Here is a 16,863-nt window from a genome sequence, read left to right as displayed (position 1 = left end):
GTTGGAGACCAGAAACTTAAGTGGTCTCCAAATAGACAAATGGATATTATTAGTTAAGTAAGTGGTAGTAATTGTTTTTTATTTTGTTTTGTCTCAGTGACAGGCTGCAGCTGGACCTGTGTTGTCCTCACATGAAGCTCGTCCGCCGACCACAGCGCAGGAAGGTGTGGAGGTGAGTCACTGGCTTCATTTTCCACAGCTGTGCAGTAATTTAAAAGCAGGCGATTGTTCCACCGTTACAAATTTCACACATGAGCATGCCCCCCCCCCCCCCCCTCAATTCTTCCATAGCCCATAGGATTGGGTGGGAGGTTTGTCGGCCTCTTGATGTGCAGTGACGGCTTCCTTCATGGGGAGCATTCTGACTTCAGCCTGTGTTGGGAGACGATGGCAACGCTTCGAGAAGTGAAGAGGAGGGGGTTTTGGCTTTGCACTGTGGGGGAGGAAGGCTACACTATTTGTGTTTATGATTTGTTCGGTCGGTGCTTTCAGTCCTTGCCGATGCTGTTACAAGTATTTTTTATTGCTTTGAAATTGCTCCTGTGTGTGGGAGCTCTTGTCTGTGAGCGCCGGTCTTGTTTTGGTTTTTTTTTACCCCTCACATTTTGGTAGATCGCAGCTTGTTAACGCGGTGCCAGAAGTCTCTCCCCTCCTCTTCCTCTCAAACCTTCAGTGTGGAGAGTTTGGCAGCTGCTACACATCGATTTTCACTCGGATCAAGGCCTTCGCGTAGATCGTGACCAGCATGTCTGATAATGCAGGGAAATTCACCTTTTGATGCCTTGGGTTATGAGAACAGTTGAGTGAACTGTCAATCGAAATGTTTCCTTTCCAGAAGTAATCGCTTAAAAGTTTGAAGGTGTTCAATACAGTGAAAACACTAAACAACAGAGGAACATGCTACCTTATCAGTGCTATGAGTTATATAACTTTTTGAAAAGTTCCTTACGACAGGTGTACATGGCCTCAGGGGGGGTTCAGATGTCACATTTAAATGTTTGACTTTCTTTTCCTTTCCTGCCTGCAGCAGGTTTTTAAGCAACAGGTGTTTTGTTTTTTAGCTCTTTAAGGAGTGTGACCACATTTGTTGTCCTATTTTGTCTCAATAACAAGTTGAGTTCTCTCAGTAAACATGTTTATTCAAGAGGATTAATCAGTTGAACCAATACGTACATGAGTGTGACGAGTTCACAGTCCGTTGATGTAATTGAGTAAGATTTGCCCACATTTGTTGGGTAAGTTTTGTATTTTTACAGCCTTCTGTTGCACATGCACTCCTCCACTGAACTGTAATGGTTTAATACTGTGATAATCGTCCTGAAACCCAGGAGAAGAGGACGATTCCTGTCATTTATAATGTCAGGGTCTTTTTATGGATTGTACTGGGAAACGCCTAGCGTTCAACTGTGATATATTTGAAGTGTATTTAAGCTTTTTTTCTGTCACTTTTCAAGTTGACTAACTTTAAATGCAAGTATTCCTACGCTCATCACTGGACCCGAATACATCCCCATGGGAGCGTCCAGCTTGAACTTATCTTAAATTTGGCATTTTCTTCCTTGATCAGGTTTGAATTCTTTAATAGTTTTGGTGTATTGCCTCAACTGTACAAGGTCAATAATTACATTTCCTCAGAGATGAAACCACGAGTCAACACATCAGCTCAAACAGATGCTGTTTAATACAAAGTGGCCCCAGAAGAGTGTGTGCTAAACATCTGCAAGTCTTTCCAGCTTTTTCCCTCTCCATGTTGACTGCAAGCAAAATATTCATCGCCAAGCACCTAAACACTGCCGCGTCTTAGTTAAGGTGCGTTTCTGGGTTTGTGTACATGCACGTAGAGATAGACAGTCCCTCAAGTCATGGAGGCCACGAGAGCCAGTGGCCTGCCTCACTCATCTGAAAGCATTAGTTCTTTCATCCATCATTTTGAAGAAAGGAGCTGTGATGTGAGCTTAGACCCGCTATCTGGGACACACACACACACACACACACACACACACACACACGCAGTGAAGTGAAGCCCAGACAGGTCGTGCCTCTTCTATCTTACAAGCAGCTCTCACACAGACACGATGCACATGTCAGCAAAGAAGAGTGGGAACAAAGACTTCGGGGCTTTGCTGAGGCGTACTTAACATGCAAGAGTTTCACTGTCAAGGCGAAAGAAGAGACGCCGCCACACACACTAATTAATCTCTGTGGGCGAAAAAAAAAAAAGAAGCTCAGCGCAGATACTGTGAGAAAAGGTAACATCAGCTCTTTGATGACCATATCACAAGTAACGGCGCGCCCAGGGGAGGAGGCGGGCATCTTTTCAACTTCAACCGCTGAATTGCTCATCTTCTCTTTGTCATGTGCAGCTTCATCGATGCTAAAAGCACGACCCTGACCTCTGCTGGTCTGCTGCAGGAGCCACACTTTATTTTACGTTTAAAGAATTCTCAGTTGTGTTGATTATAATTTCTTTGTGAAGCTATTTCAGCATTTACAAGTAAAATAATGTCATTTGGAAATACAAATGTGCTCAAATGTGCCAGCTGAGTTCAATCTGCACAACCTCTAATGATCTTCAACAACCACTGTGATGTATTACCATACAGATTAAATGTTAAAGATTCATAGAAAGAAATGCTCTGCTTTAGCTTTTACATGAAAACGTTCAATTGATTTGATGCACACACTTAAAATATCCCATCAGTCCTCAATGAGGGATATGCCTCTTTCTCATTGATTTCAAAGACGGTTGATGGGACATTATTGGACAAGTCAGAATTCAGAAAGGTTTTCTCCTTCATCTCCAGACACTGCAAAGTGATGTCACTACTGAATTGGTCAAACTGGCACACGAAGCCATGTGAAACAGCCAAGTGAGACTCTTAAATGGAAAAGGTTCATTAAACAAACCGTACAGGAAGTCAGTGATAACAAATATTATGAGAGAAGACGAAGAGGCCAAATTACACACAAAAGCTAATTTTGTAATAATTTTGCCAGGCAGGGGCTCTTTTGAGGCTTTATGATTCATCGTGCGTCTCTGGATGGACGGAGTCCCGTCGTTCTGTCTGAACAAACTGAACCACTGAAAATGAAATCCACAGCTCCATCGGGTGTTTATGACCAGGTACTTTGCTCTGTTCCGTTCGTCACATCTGATTACTTTCCTGAACGTTGCACACTTTATCTAGTCTCTTATCAAGTCTCTCTTGTGAGACTTGTTAGAAAACCCTCGTGCTCGTCTGAACGCTTTGATGAGATGTTGGACGTCAAATGAAATTTTGATATTTATATTACCAGCCATCACTTTGTGTTTCCTCTTCGAGGTACACAAAGCTGTCAGCAGATTAATCATTAACTCTCAGAGTGATTACATGAGGATGGGGATGAGAGGACAAAGGTGTTTCCTTATCCGACATATGTCCATTAAAAGGTCTGGTGGGAAGCAGGAAGCCACAAACAGGGATTAACTTCACACAATAACAATGCTGAACTTTCTGCGGCTGAGTTTTTTGGTGCTGCTCTCCTCAGTGGGAGCAGCAACAATGGAGAGGTGAGTTTTGTGTGTTGAAATATTGATTGACTTAATTCGCCATTACTTGATGTTGCTATTTATCGAGTATGACTTAATTTCTCTGAATGACAAACAAGTATTACTAAGATAAGCAGCAGAGCCGTGAATGAGGGTTTCCCTCATGGGAAATTGGCCAAATGTCCCCGGTTAAACAGATTTAGGAAGATTCTTCTTCTTTTTTGATTTACATAACCTCTTATTCTGCGTTATTTATTTAGTCTATTTCAGGCAAGAGGAAAATCTGTCCCTTATTTTAGTTTGAACATCTCCTGTGTTTCCTCAATCTCATGTGATGTTTGGGTGTCTTTACACATTCGGGTGAAAATATGAATAAAGTAGTTTTAATGTAATGTCTTTGATGAAAACTGACGTCGATATCATTCATTTATTGAAGCAGTTTTAACTTTTTGTGTTTGTCTTTATTTTTATGGCACATTTCCAAAGCAATCAATTGTCAAGTGATTAAACCTTTTTTATAGCTATCCTATCAATACTTATGATCCATTTTGCATCATAAACATAAAGGTCATTCAAAGCAAATGACTTAATAACTCAAATTTTCTCCTGTACTTTAGAGGTCGTGAGGTAAAACCCTTCAGAAACCCATTTTTTAACACGCCTCTTGTTTGTTGTGCTCAACAGGGTGGAGCACGACTACTTCAGATATCATCCCATGCCAGAGGTGAGGACGTCTGGTTCCCTTTGTTAACGAGGAGATGTGTTTCTAACGCGTCTCTTCACAGATCACCAGCTGGATGTGGCTGATAGTGAAGGATTACCCCGACCTGGTGACCCTGGTGGACTACGGAAAGACTCATGAAAACCAGACCATCAGCCTGCTGAAGGTAATGACGGAGCACACGGCCGCGGGGCGCTGCTGCAGGTTTCCTGTGTGTCTCAATGTGTCTCTCAGATCGGCGTCGACACTGGAGTGAAGAAGAAGGCCGTCTGGATGGACTGTGGTATACACGCCCGGGAGTGGATCGCACCCGCCTTCTGTCAGTACTTTGTCCGCCAGGTAAGAAACCGGCAAGCGCTTCAGAACTTTCAGGAAATCCCCTCTCAAAGTCTTGACTTGACAGAGTCTAGGTTAATAGGGTCTAGGTCTGTTTGAAAATGTTTTTTTTCCCCAATGCTGCTTGTTCTTCTCATTCTGACTCGGATTTCTCTTTCTAACCAGATTCTGCAAAAATCCAAAACGGACCCCAAAATGCAGCTGATGATGAAGAACATGGACTTTTACGTGACGCCAGTGTTGAACATAGACGGTTACGTCTACTCGTGGGAGAACAACACGGTCAGTGCTCGTGTTTGATTGATATTGACTAAATTATTTTTCGAGGGTTTGGGACAAGCTGCAGGTGCCAGGTCATCTCGTTTTCCATGAGTGGCACAGAACCAGGCCAACATCTGGGGAAATGGCATGTGAGGATATTTTAAATGAATCTCAGTGTTTTGACCAATTCAGACCCGCTTGTGGAGGAAGAACCGGACTCCGGGACCTCCACCCTGCCTGTGCTACGGCACCGATCTCAACCGCAATTTCAATGCAAACTGGGGCAGTGAGTGTCGTCGAAATCTAATTTATGCACTGATGGAAAAGTATTGATATTAGGCACTTTTGCTCCTTTGCTGCCTTGCTGTTTTGAGACAGGCTGTGGTGGAACCTCCAGGCTGACATGGCTCCCTCTAATCTGACGAGTCATACGACTGCAGAACAATGTTCTAGTATCTGATTTACCCAAATGATGCTTGTGTCTGGGGCTTTTGCTTATTAAAAATAATCCTGTTTGTTCTGCTGTTTGCTGCAATATATTTCCCAAATGAAGTTACCTGGCATGTGATTTATGAAATGAAAAGACACAAATACATAAAGGTATCTACATTTCGGGCTGAGGTAGTGTGGAGCTTGAAACATTTGTATCTTTTTATACAGTGTGTAAGCTCCTGTCGTGACTGAATTGAGCTTGATCATTTGTGACTCTTGATGTATCTGATGTAATGATTTGATTCAGGTCACCTGTAACGCAGTAACATTGTCTCTGCTGCATTTACAGCGATCGGCGTCTCTTCTGACTGCTGCAGTAACATCTACTGTGGGAACGCCCCCATGTCTGAGCCCGAGACCCAGTTCCTCACCTACTTCGTGGGAAGCCGAAAGGAAGACTTCCTGTGCTTCCTCACCATCCACTCCTACGGCCAGCTGCTCCTCGTTCCATACGGTCACCCGAACTTCACCGCCTCCAACTACGCTGAGCTGGTATTCACATCGACCAACACGGCGACGCTTTGCATGTTTCAGGCGTGCTTCACGCAATACTCCGCATTTAGAGACGGATTATGGTTTAAACTTGACGCAGGTCAGTAATCCCACATCAGGGTTGTGGATACAGAACCGTTTATCCAGACAGAATTCTGTAAAGCAAGATTACAGCCATTTAGTTTCCCAGGCTTTAGTGGCACATCCACAGTGAGCAGCTGAGCCGCTTCATGAAGCCTGAGCTGGACCAGATTTCCTCCAAACCAGAAAAATACATCTTGATTGGATGTATCAAAGGTCCAGCAGCCACTTTAGGGAACTTTCAGAGTCTCTAATCTTCATCTCGGGGGTAAAAGTCCTCTGACCGCTCTTCATCAGATGGAGGTGGGAACAGGTGCAGCAGACGCCATTGAGAAGGTCCATGGCATGAGGTACAAAGTTGGCAGTTCTCCAGATATATTATGTGAGTATTCATCCCTGCCAGTCACGAGCAGCTACTAACAGCAGGAGGAATTCAGTGTGGAAGAGAGAATTAACACTCCTTACTTGTCCCTCCAGACCCCAACTCTGGTTCTTCCAGAGACTGGGCCCACCTGCTGGGCATCCCGCTGACCTTCACCTTCGAGCTGAGGGACAACGGCACGTTTGGGTTCGAGCTCCCAGAGGATCAGATCCAGCCCGCCTGTGAGGAGGCCTACAGCGGAGCCCTCCACATCATCACCTACGCCCACGACAAGACCTTTAAAGCCGTCACCACCACCGCCGCCGCCACCACCACCGCCGCCGCCACCACCACCACCACCACCGCCGCCGCCACCACCACCACCACCACCGCCGCCGCCACCACCGCAACCGCCGCCGCGACCCTTTGGATTGTGCTGTTAGCAGCAGGAACCACCGGAGTCACGCTCATGTGAACGGGGAGATGAGGCTGGAATTGATGTGAAACAGAAAATGTACAGACAAAGAACAAGCTGTGTTTGAAGGAAATGTATCACTTGACTGAATAATAACGCATTTTTTTCGGTCAAAGGCGACTGCTTTCAATAAATGTCACATTTTCAAAAAAAGTCGGAGTGCAGTGCATCTTCAAAATGCCTTTTTGATTTGATGTGCTTGTCTTCAGTTTCTAACCTGTGCCAGTGTGAGTTCAGGGCCGGGATTCCTCAGTACGGAGGTTGCATGTTCTCCCCGTCTGTGTGTGGACTTTCTCAGCAGAAACAGCTGCTGCTCTCCAGGAAACTCCCGCACGTCCACGTGTTGCCTGTGGAAACAACTTCTGACGTCGTCTGCCGAGGTATTGATCTCCAACTCACACTCATTTAAACGGCGTTAAAACTTGGACTTACAGTTTCTTTCCCAGAGGCATGATCAATATATAGTTCACCTCCTAACGCTGCATACTGCAGTGGAACTAGTGTTTTTGTCATGTCTTGTATAGATGTGTTGATATGATGTGATTGTTGCAGCTGAAGTTGAAGGCGACTGGACACAAATGTTGTTTTTAAGCACATATAGAACAGATAATAGGAAAAGCAAACATCAGCATTCATTAAATGGGTTTCAGATCAAAGTATACAATTTACATTTGGATAAAAGATGATTCATTCAATGAGTTTTGTGAGAATTTGAATGTATTGTAGAGTACAAAAGGCATCCAATATTTATGATATTAGGAAAATAATTTTCTTGCTGTAACAATAGGTTAAAAAAAACGACTGGAAAACAGAAAACATGTACAAATGATCAAGAAACATCTCGATATCAAATAATTCTAGATTATAATTCACTTCACACTGTCTCTCTGTGGCCTTTTTCAGTCCAACAGTGCCCCCTACTGGTTTAACATGGCTACCACAGCACCCATCAACCTGGTGGCAGATACATGAAAATCCCTGCACAATTGAATATACCTGCCACAAATACGGTGTTTATGGTGTTATGACATATAAAATGTCTTAAAAGTGTTTATTATAACTGAACAGTCACAGCACAAAAGACTGGATCCTACATTTATAGTTTCAAATCAAATTACTAAGAAAATGTACTAACTTATTAAAGTGTTTGGAATTACAGCATCTAATAATCATATTTAAACAAACTTAGTCATATTGCCACTACAGATGAGCAGATGGCTCTGGATGAAGAGTTCATTTTATGTCACTTCCTTTTTCCTCCCATTGGTTGAGACGATTCCATGTGGAGATGGTGTCACTCAAACTTGATGTTTACGCAAGTTAGTCTTGGTGAAATCTGTGGGTGTCGGGATGAGAGAGACGGGTGTGTGCATCGTGCAACGCCGATCACATGCTTCCATGTGAAATAAGTAGGGAGTTCCCGTTGTGGACGTGCAGTTGGACAGGACTGCCCATCTCTTACTGCTGGCTTGTGACTACTTATGGTCCAAATATGTCCAATGTGAAGAAGATCAGCTTCATGACTTGGCAGCTCCGACTCTGCAAAGCTTCCTCCCGCAAGTCATTGTCGTGAGTGATTACGCTGCACCTTCTCCCCCTTTTAAAACTGCACATTCATCCTGTTTTCATCCAACAGAAAAGGAAAGTTATTCAGACAAAGTTGAGTCTTGTCTTTCAGTGAAGACTGGGCTTAGACACTTTTCTTTATCAGGGTCCTTCTGGACCATTTGCCAACTGTCTTATCATTAAAGCACTCGTGGAGCAAACAGCTGCAGCCCCCCAGACCCTCAGCAGGTTAATTACACTAACCTGTCCTCCCAAGTGAGGCCTTCACACTCTGATAACCTGCAGGAGCCAGTTTGGTTGAGTGTAAAAAGCAGAGTGCACTTTGTGCTGCTGCTGCTGCTTCATCACGTTGTGGTTTTGAGCATGGAAAATGTTGCTCGGCACCTTTAATTGTGCACTGGGCGACGTTTCTAATAATGTGGCATGTTTTTAATAAAGAGGAGCTGCTCACGGGGACTGTTTGTTTTCACAGCTGCGTGTCTGCACACTGCATCCCAGAAATAAATCTCACCCCGTCTGCAAGACGCTCCTCTGCAGATCAACTTCTCCCATCTCAGGGTGAAGAGGTGACATTCAGAAATAAGAAACCACCGTGGACATGAGAGGCTGAGATCTGAAGTAGAACCAAAGGCAGAGCAGAGCCTACGTTTTAATCAAGGAAAATGTATGACATGACATTTAAAAAGCCCAAAATTCATATGAAGGAAATGTTGACCTCACACACACACACACACACACACACACACACACACACATACATAAGGAGACATATATCCTCAGGCTAGTTTCTATTTTTTCCCCTCTTCCTCTTGTGAGCGTCATTAGTGTGTGTGTGTGTGTGTGTGTGTGTGTGTGTGTGTGTGTGTGTGTGTGTGTGTGTGTGTGTGTGTGTGTGTGTGTGTGTGTGTGTGTGTGTGTGTGTGTGTGTGTGTGTGTGTGTGTGTGTGTGTGTGTGTGTGTGTGTGTGTGTGTGTGTAACAGAGAGACTCGAAGGTCCCTGAAGTGCTTGTGTGACATCATAATCAGATTAAAAAAGGCAGTCACATATTAAAAATATATATTTATTTGAGTATAAATGGACCTTTCTTCGGTTTTCAAGAACAAAATGTAATGTTTCATCAAACACAACACGTGGAAAATTCGCATTTATGAGTGCTTCTAACAGACAGCACTGATTTGATGCCGTTACTGATTTCAGCACCACGGACAGCGACACAGCGGAAGCGCGCTTCCGCTCCTACAAAATAAGAGCAGCTTGTACAGGTTGCCTTGAAAAGAAAGCTTAAACCTTCGAGTACTGATGTCAATATTGTTGTCCTACTCTTTTCATACAGTAAAACATTTGATTAAACGAAAAAAAAGAAGAAAGAATAGTAAAGCGTTTAAAGAGGGGCCAATTTTTATTTTTATTTTTTTAAATCCAGACCGGATGAAGCTGTTAATGGTGACCCGGCTTGACGATCCGCACTGTACGTATAGTGTGGCGTGCAGGTTTGGACGGTATTACCGGGAGAGCTCCGGGCGGAGGAGACATGACGGCGTCCGCGGAGGCACAGCAGCAGGAGGTACAGGGAACATCCGCGGGGCGCGTGCATTTCCATTCACTTTCACTACCCCCCCCCCTTTTTTTTTTCGTTTTTAAATTTTTTGGCAAATATTTGAACACTGCATGACTTTCAATGTCGAGTTTAATGATGAGAGTGCAAGATCTGCACTGGAAGTTTATTTTGTCTACTTTGTGTGTTAGTTTGGTTCTGATCGTGTGTCCTTCTGATTTCGTGTGTGCGTTTATATACACATATATATTGTGTGTGTTGCAGGAGTTTGTGGACGCCAACCCTCCTCAGAGGAACTGGAAAGGCATCGCCATCTCTCTGTTGGTCATCGTGGTGGTCTGCTCGCTCATCAGCATGTCTGTGGTGGTCCTCACACCAGGTAAGCTCCGCCCCTCTCATGCTGTATCTCCATCACATGTCACCTGAAGACCCCGGTCCCTGAGACACCGATGGTGTGACTGCAGACCCTGGTCCTCGAGGTTCTCGTCCTGGAGGTCTTGGTCGCTGCTGTGTGTTCTGCTGAATGTGACCTGCACGTTGTTTCTCAGCTGAACTTCCAGGAAGCAGAAAGTCCAGGCTGACGGTGTGGGACCTCCACAAAGTGGACTTCAGTCTTCGGGATCCTGAGGCCACGTGGATCAGTGGTGAGTCCACGTCGGTGAGTTGTGGCGCACATGAGCGTGCACCGAGTGTTGCCTCGTCCCCACAGTGCTACAGCCTGTCTGTGTCGTGTGTCTGTGCAACAGAGTCTGAGGTGCTGTACAGGAGCACAGACAATCACATCGTCACGTTCAACTTCATCCTGAACGAGACCCGGGTTCTCCTGAGGAACTCCACCTTTGTGAGCCACCACACAAACACACGCACACACAGTGGAATCCTCCTGCGACCTGCAGAACATCTGTGAACATTTAACATCAGTGTCCACCAGGAAGTGGGCGAAGTCATTCTTCTCCTGTGGTGTTTCCTTCCTGTCAGTTGGCCTTTAACGCGGTGAGGTTTTCACTCTCCGCGGATCAGAGGTTTGCACTGTTGGCGTACAACGTCACGCCGGTGAGTGTCGAATTCACACTGGCTCTGCACTGAAGCCGCTGTATTCCTGTCGGCGTCAGCAGAAGCTGCTGTTCCGTGTCGATTCTGAATCGGTTTGTCTGTTTGCAGGTTTACAGACATTCTTACACAGCTTCGTACATCATTTACAACATCTACACAAGGTGAGTACGTGTGTGTCTGTGATGACCCTCACACTGAGATGCTACCTCCTCGTGTGTGTGTGTGTGTGTGTGTGTGTGTGTGTGTGTGTGTGTGTGTGTGTGTGTGTGTGTGTGTGTGTGTGTGTGTGTGTGTGTGTGTGTGTGTGTGTGTGTGTGTGTGTGTGTGTGTGTGTGTGTGTGTGTGTGTGTGTGTGTGTGCGTGCGTGTCAGGGAGGTGTTGGAGTTGAACCCTCCAGAGGTGCAAAACGCTGTCCTCCAACATGCCGCCTGGGGCAAACGGGGGCAACAGCTGGTGAGACTTGTTCTCTCCTCCGTCCTGCATGAGCAGCATTAGCGTCAGCGCGTCACACAGGAGGTGAGCTAACTGTCAGCGCGCTGTCTGCCCTCAGATTTATGTGTTTGAGAACAACATCTACTATCAGGCCGACGTGCGGAGCTTCTCTCTGAGGCTCACCTCGTCCGGCCTGGACGGAGTCGTCTTCAACGGGGTGGCAGACTGGCTGTACGAAGGTCTGCTGCCGACGCTTGACGTAGACCAGCTGACACTGCCAGCAGCTGTCTTTCCATGCCGGTCTGCAGCAGAATGTCTCAGACAGGAAGTGTCTGTGTCTCCTCAGAGGAGATCCTGGGGTCCCACCTGGCTCTGTGGTGGTCTCCTGACGGACAGCGCCTGGCATTCCTCACTATCAACGACAGCCTGGTGCCCAACACACTGCTGCCCCAGCTCACCGGCAGCTCCTACCCCCGAGGCCGGCTCTACCCGTATCCCATGGTGCGTTTGCCCTCCGCCCACTCTCACTCAGCTGTTGCCAAAAACGTTCAGACTCTGTGGAGAGTGGAAACCGATTTAAGTACATCGGTGTTACAAAGATGGCGATTGATCAAAAAATAATTTGGAGAGAACCGTTTCCGAAGCCTCAGGCTTATTTCAGTCTTTGTGTTTGGCGATAGATGGGCTCCACTCGGACAGTTTCCACTCCCATCTGAACCTTTCAGGTGAACATGTCCATTGTTCTGAGCCATGTCTCAGATTAGTGACCTTCTGGGGGGGTGTGGGTGTCTGTGCTGCTGCAGGCGGGGCAGGTGAACCCTGCGGTCCGGCTGTCAGTGGTCAGCCTGTTTGGAGCGACACTCACACTGGAGCTGCAGCCTCCTGATTTGCTGGCTGTCAGGTGACGAGTTCACACACACACACACACACACACACACACACACACACACACACACACACACACACACACACACACACACACACACACACACACACACACACACACACACACACACACACACAAACATGGCCGACACATCAGGCCCCCCTCTGACCCCTCCACTGTGCTCCTCCCCCATCTGCAGGGATCTGTACGTCTCCATGGTGACGTGGATCAGCAGCACGCGGCTGGCCGTGCGTTGGCTGAACCGGCCTCAGAACCTCTCCGTGTTGACAGTGTGCGACGCCGTCGCCGGACGCTGCCTGCAGGTAGCGGCTCTGCATGCTGCACCACCGCCGGCTCTCAGCGCGTTGGCACGCTAACATGTGACGTGCTTCCTTTGACACAGAGACACCGGGAGTCCTCGGAGACGTGGCTCAGCAGACCGGTAAATATACAGCAGACGCCCTGCCGCCGCGCACCAGTCTATACTGTAAAGGACTGTAACCATGGAAACAAGTCTGCGAGCAGGACTGTCGACACGAAAACAAGACTGTACACAAGACTGTAAACAAATAAACAAGACTAAATGAGACTGTCAACAATAAAACATCACTATAAACAGGGCAAACAAGTTAGTGAACAACCGTGGAACCAAAGAAACAAAACTAACCAAGACAACAAGACCGTAACAAAGGAAACACGACTGTAATCAACTAAACAAGCCCATATCAAAGTAAACAAGACTGTATACTAAACTGTAACATAGTAAACAATCCTGTTACAAGCTAAACAAAACAGTATTAAAGTTAATTAAATAATTGTCGGGCCACAGCGAGTCCCTGACTGGTGATGTCACTGTGTGCAGAGCGAGCAGCCGCTGTTCTCTGAGGACTCCAGTCACTTCTTCGTCACTCTGCCAGTGAAACAGAGCGACCGGGGAGAATTTCACCACCTCACCATGATCACCAAGAAGGTGACTCCTCCTCCTCCAACTTCAGTGTTAGCATTCACAGCGAGGCCACTGTTCGCTCCAGCATTAATGGAAGCTGCGGTCTGAAGAGAGGCGGCGTTGGAAAAGACATTCCTTGTGTCGCGTTGGGAGTTTTTGGATTTCACTTTTTTTTTTCCAGTGGTGCTGAACGCCTCCTTGTCCTCAGGTACAAGGTCAGGATGAAGTTCATCACCTGACGTCAGGAACCTGGGAGGTCACTCGGATCGTGTCATACGACCAAATCAAGCACATGGTGTGAGTGTGCTTGTGTGTGTGTGTGTGTCTGTCTGTGTCTGTCTGTGTGTCTGTAATAGATATCTGTGACCCATTATCTCCTTCACAGTTACTTCCTGAGCACAGAGGACGGAGCTCAGCACAGACACCTGTACAGGTAACACACACACACACACACACACACACACACAACACACACACACATTGATAGACATTTAAAGGATCTTCCCTCCTGTGTGTGTTTCAGCGTGTCCACCCTGGGTGTGTCTCCACGACAATGTCTGACCTGCTTACTGAAGGAGGGCTGCAGCTTCTATGAGGTCGACGTCAGTCTGGACGCTCAACGTGCCGTCCTGAAGTGCCAAGGTCGACTTGATTCAATTCAGTTCAACTTTATTTATATAGCACCAAATACAACACAGTCACCTCTTGGTGCTTTTAACAGAGAAAAGAGAAAAACCCAATGAATTGATTGCTCTTGATGTTACACATATAACACACACACGTTACTCACATATTTGACTCAGGTTTCTTTCGAGCTGTGACAGCGCCTCCTTCAGGTCAGACTTGGGCCGACCACGCAGCGTTTATTAAAGTGTTGCTTTGTCCTCCAGGTCCTGGAGTTCCAGCCGTGCTGCTGCTGAGTTTGGACGACGTGGACTGTGAGTGCTCCTCGTGTCCGAAGTCCTCTGGGCCAGAGACACTCTGTGGTCTATATCTGTGTGTCTGTTTCTGCCTGTCTGTCTCTGTCTCAGCATATTTCATCCTGGAGGAGAACCTCCCTCTGCGATCGGCGCTGGATGCTAAAAGGACCGTTCAGACGGAGATCCAAACTATCTTCCACCAGGATTTTGGTATCACACGATGTCTCCTTGTGTGTCAATGTGATGATGCTCGGCTTCCTCTAACAACTGTGTGTGTGTGTGTGTGTGTGTGTGTGTGTCCTGTCAGAGCTGCCTCTGAAGCTCACCTACCCTGCAGACTTCTCACAGTCCTCCATCTACGGCCTGCTGCTCATCCTGTGAGCCACTCTTGAAAGCAACGATTTAGTTTTACACACCTCTTAGCTTTATTCTACCACATGTCTGTTTAAGCACGTTTAACCTGCATGTGACGCCGTTGCAGTTTGTTTAGGGCTAGGTAGCAATGACCCAAACCTGAGATAATCATGGAGAAACATCTGTATAATAACTTGTAAGGACGAGTTGGGTGTCAGCCAGCTGTCATATTATTATAATTATGTTTAGGTTATTATTTTACAATGAAACAATAGTGATAAGTAACGGGGTTCTAAATACTAAGAGTAATGTTACTTCTGTCAGCGGCAGCTCTCCGGGCCAGCAGCAGGTGACGGAGGAGTTCAGGCTGCACTGGGACCGGGTGCTGGTGGGCTCGGAGCAGGTGGTGGTGGCACAGCTGGACGGCCGGGGCTCAGGGTTCAGAGGTCAAAGGTAATGGCACATCTTAATGTTTCCTTTTTTTTTTTTTTAGTCTATTAACACTGAGGTCAGATGTTTCCTCAACGTGCACTCTGTCCTTCAGGGTTTCTCAGCAGATCCACCAGCAGCTCGGCGTCGTGGACACCGAGGACCAGATCGCAGCTCTGCAGTGCGTCACTGTTCCTCTGAAACTGTATTGTGAGGATTATGTCATAGCTGAGTGCAAACACGTGTTTCAGGTATCTGGTGAAGCTGCCGTTCATCGACCGCACTCGTGTCGGCGTCTATGGGCAGGTTAGTGCTCATGGGCTCAGTGTGCAGTGCAACGCTCTCACGTGAGCTGCTGAACTCAGTAAAGTCGTTTGCTGCAGGGCTACGGCGGCTACTTGACGCTCATGATGCTGAAGTCCACAGAGAAGCTGATCCGGTGTGCGGCGGCTCGAGCTCCGGTGACAGACTGGTCTCTGTACGGTGAGAGGAGACGCAGACACTGAAGGAGGTGCACTTGAGCATTAGCACTGAAGGAGCTGCTCTGCTGTTTTTCAGCCTCCGCCTTTTCAGAGAGATACCTGGGCTCTCGGTCCACTGAGGACAGCAGATACCAGGTCAGCTGCTGCCAATGCTGCTAATGGTGATACTCACCATTAATGCTAATTCTGCTGAATGCTGTGGCCACTAACACGGTAGATTACGCTTTACAGTCTTTGTCGGGTCTTCTTTTTCTGAATTAATGTTAATTTGCTGCTACGAAACTCTTCATTTAATCCTAATTATCCACAAGCTTCCTCCCCACCAGATGTTTTTCCTGATATTTTGGGTCATACAAACGTCACTCAGCTCTCTGAAGAAGGTCGCAACTCCACACGCACGCACACACGCACACAGAAATAGAGCACCCTGGCCCAGTTAGAGTTAACCCACTTAGGACAACAACAACCTTCACTTGTGTGTGTGTGTGTGTGTGTGTGTGTGTGTGTGTGTGTGTGTGTGTGTGTGTGTGTGTGTGTGTGTGTGTGTGTGTGTGTGTGTGTGTGTGTGTGTGTGTGTGTGTGTGTGTGTGTGTGTGTGTGTGTGTGTGTGGAGAGTGTGCATGTTCGTGTGTGTCAGTCATGAGGTCCTCAGGGAGGTGCACAAGTGGAAATTGGGTTGCAGTGGGATTTTGTTGATACCCTGTCAGAAAGGTGTCACTCAAGGTGCATTCAAGGTCCTTGTGAAATCGCTCTGCGTGTGTGTGTGCGTGTGCGTGCGTATAGGCATCCAGAGTGCTTCCCAACATGAGAGGTGTGCAGGGAGGAGCCGTGTTTCTGGCTCACGGCACCGCTGACGGTAAGTACCGGTCACCTGCTCAGCATTAGCATGACTTTCTAACCCACTGATCATCATATTGTTCCTGCACAGCCAACATTCACTTCCAGCATTCTGCAGAGCTCATCAAACACACTTCATACAGATCGGAGCCAACTACACTATACAGGTAAATGACACACACACACCTACCTGTTGTGTTTATTCTAGTTTCAAACTTGTTTTTGGTTTTTTTCATAACGCTTGTCCGCGTTTGTGGCATTTCCTGTGGCAGATGTACCCAGATGAGGGTCACTTCCTGTCCACACAGAGTGAGATCCAGCTGACTCACTCCCTGATGGGGTACTTCAGAGGCTGTCTGCTGGACGCGGCGTCATCACTCCAAATTCAGCGTGACGACGACTGAAAGAGGACGACACTGCAGCCCGTAGACGCGTTTGTGTTTGTAGCACGGTCGAGGTAGCTCTCCAGTTAGCACAGTAGCACTATTGGACATCCAGCTGTGGTTGTTTTCTTTGTGAATCTGTGTTGCGGCCAGTTTGTGTCTCTGTACATAATGAAGGAGTTTAATGACAACACTCCTTACATCATATATTCAGACTTACTCTCGACATACATCCATATCTAATCCATAGCGAGTCCCAAAACCACATCAC

General features: G+C 46.7%; 2 protein-coding genes across 2 annotated transcripts; both read left to right on the top strand.

The window, feature by feature from the left end:
• Window positions 1-3,542: 3,542 nt before the first annotated feature.
• Window positions 3,543-7,720, top strand: cpo (carboxypeptidase O; the record flags this gene model as incomplete). Its single annotated transcript, XM_080520143.1, has 11 exons — window positions 3,543-3,550; window positions 4,214-4,253; window positions 4,315-4,416; window positions 4,485-4,589; window positions 4,752-4,868; window positions 5,040-5,133; window positions 5,629-5,831; window positions 6,210-6,294; window positions 6,390-6,637; window positions 6,975-7,097; window positions 7,652-7,720. The coding sequence occupies 11 exons, from the start codon at window positions 3,543-3,545 to the stop codon at window positions 7,718-7,720; spliced, it is 1,194 nt and encodes a 397-aa protein (XP_080376269.1).
• A 2,126-nt stretch (window positions 7,721-9,846) lies between these two features.
• On the top strand, window positions 9,847-16,613 carry LOC308147809 (inactive dipeptidyl peptidase 10-like; the record flags this gene model as incomplete). Its single annotated transcript, XM_080520142.1, is given in 28 exon segments — window positions 9,847-9,879; window positions 10,135-10,249; window positions 10,419-10,514; window positions 10,617-10,711; window positions 10,849-10,923; window positions 11,032-11,084; window positions 11,295-11,376; window positions 11,474-11,594; window positions 11,702-11,856; window positions 12,159-12,256; window positions 12,441-12,564; window positions 12,645-12,683; window positions 13,104-13,211; window positions 13,396-13,484; window positions 13,573-13,620; window positions 13,711-13,829; window positions 14,078-14,125; window positions 14,219-14,317; window positions 14,415-14,484; window positions 14,786-14,914; window positions 15,006-15,071; window positions 15,142-15,196; window positions 15,274-15,373; window positions 15,449-15,507; window positions 16,156-16,228; window positions 16,301-16,338; window positions 16,341-16,376; window positions 16,482-16,613. Coding segments are annotated over 28 exon segments (2,355 nt in total).
• Window positions 16,614-16,863: the final 250 nt, after the last annotated feature.

The sequence above is a fragment of the Blennius ocellaris genome, assembly GCF_963422515.1.
Source record: "Blennius ocellaris genome assembly, chromosome: 24".
In the NCBI taxonomy this organism is placed as follows: domain Eukaryota; kingdom Metazoa; phylum Chordata; class Actinopteri; order Blenniiformes; family Blenniidae; genus Blennius; species Blennius ocellaris.
The sequence above is the reverse complement of the archived record's forward strand: the minus strand, read 5'-3'. Positions and strand labels throughout refer to the sequence as shown.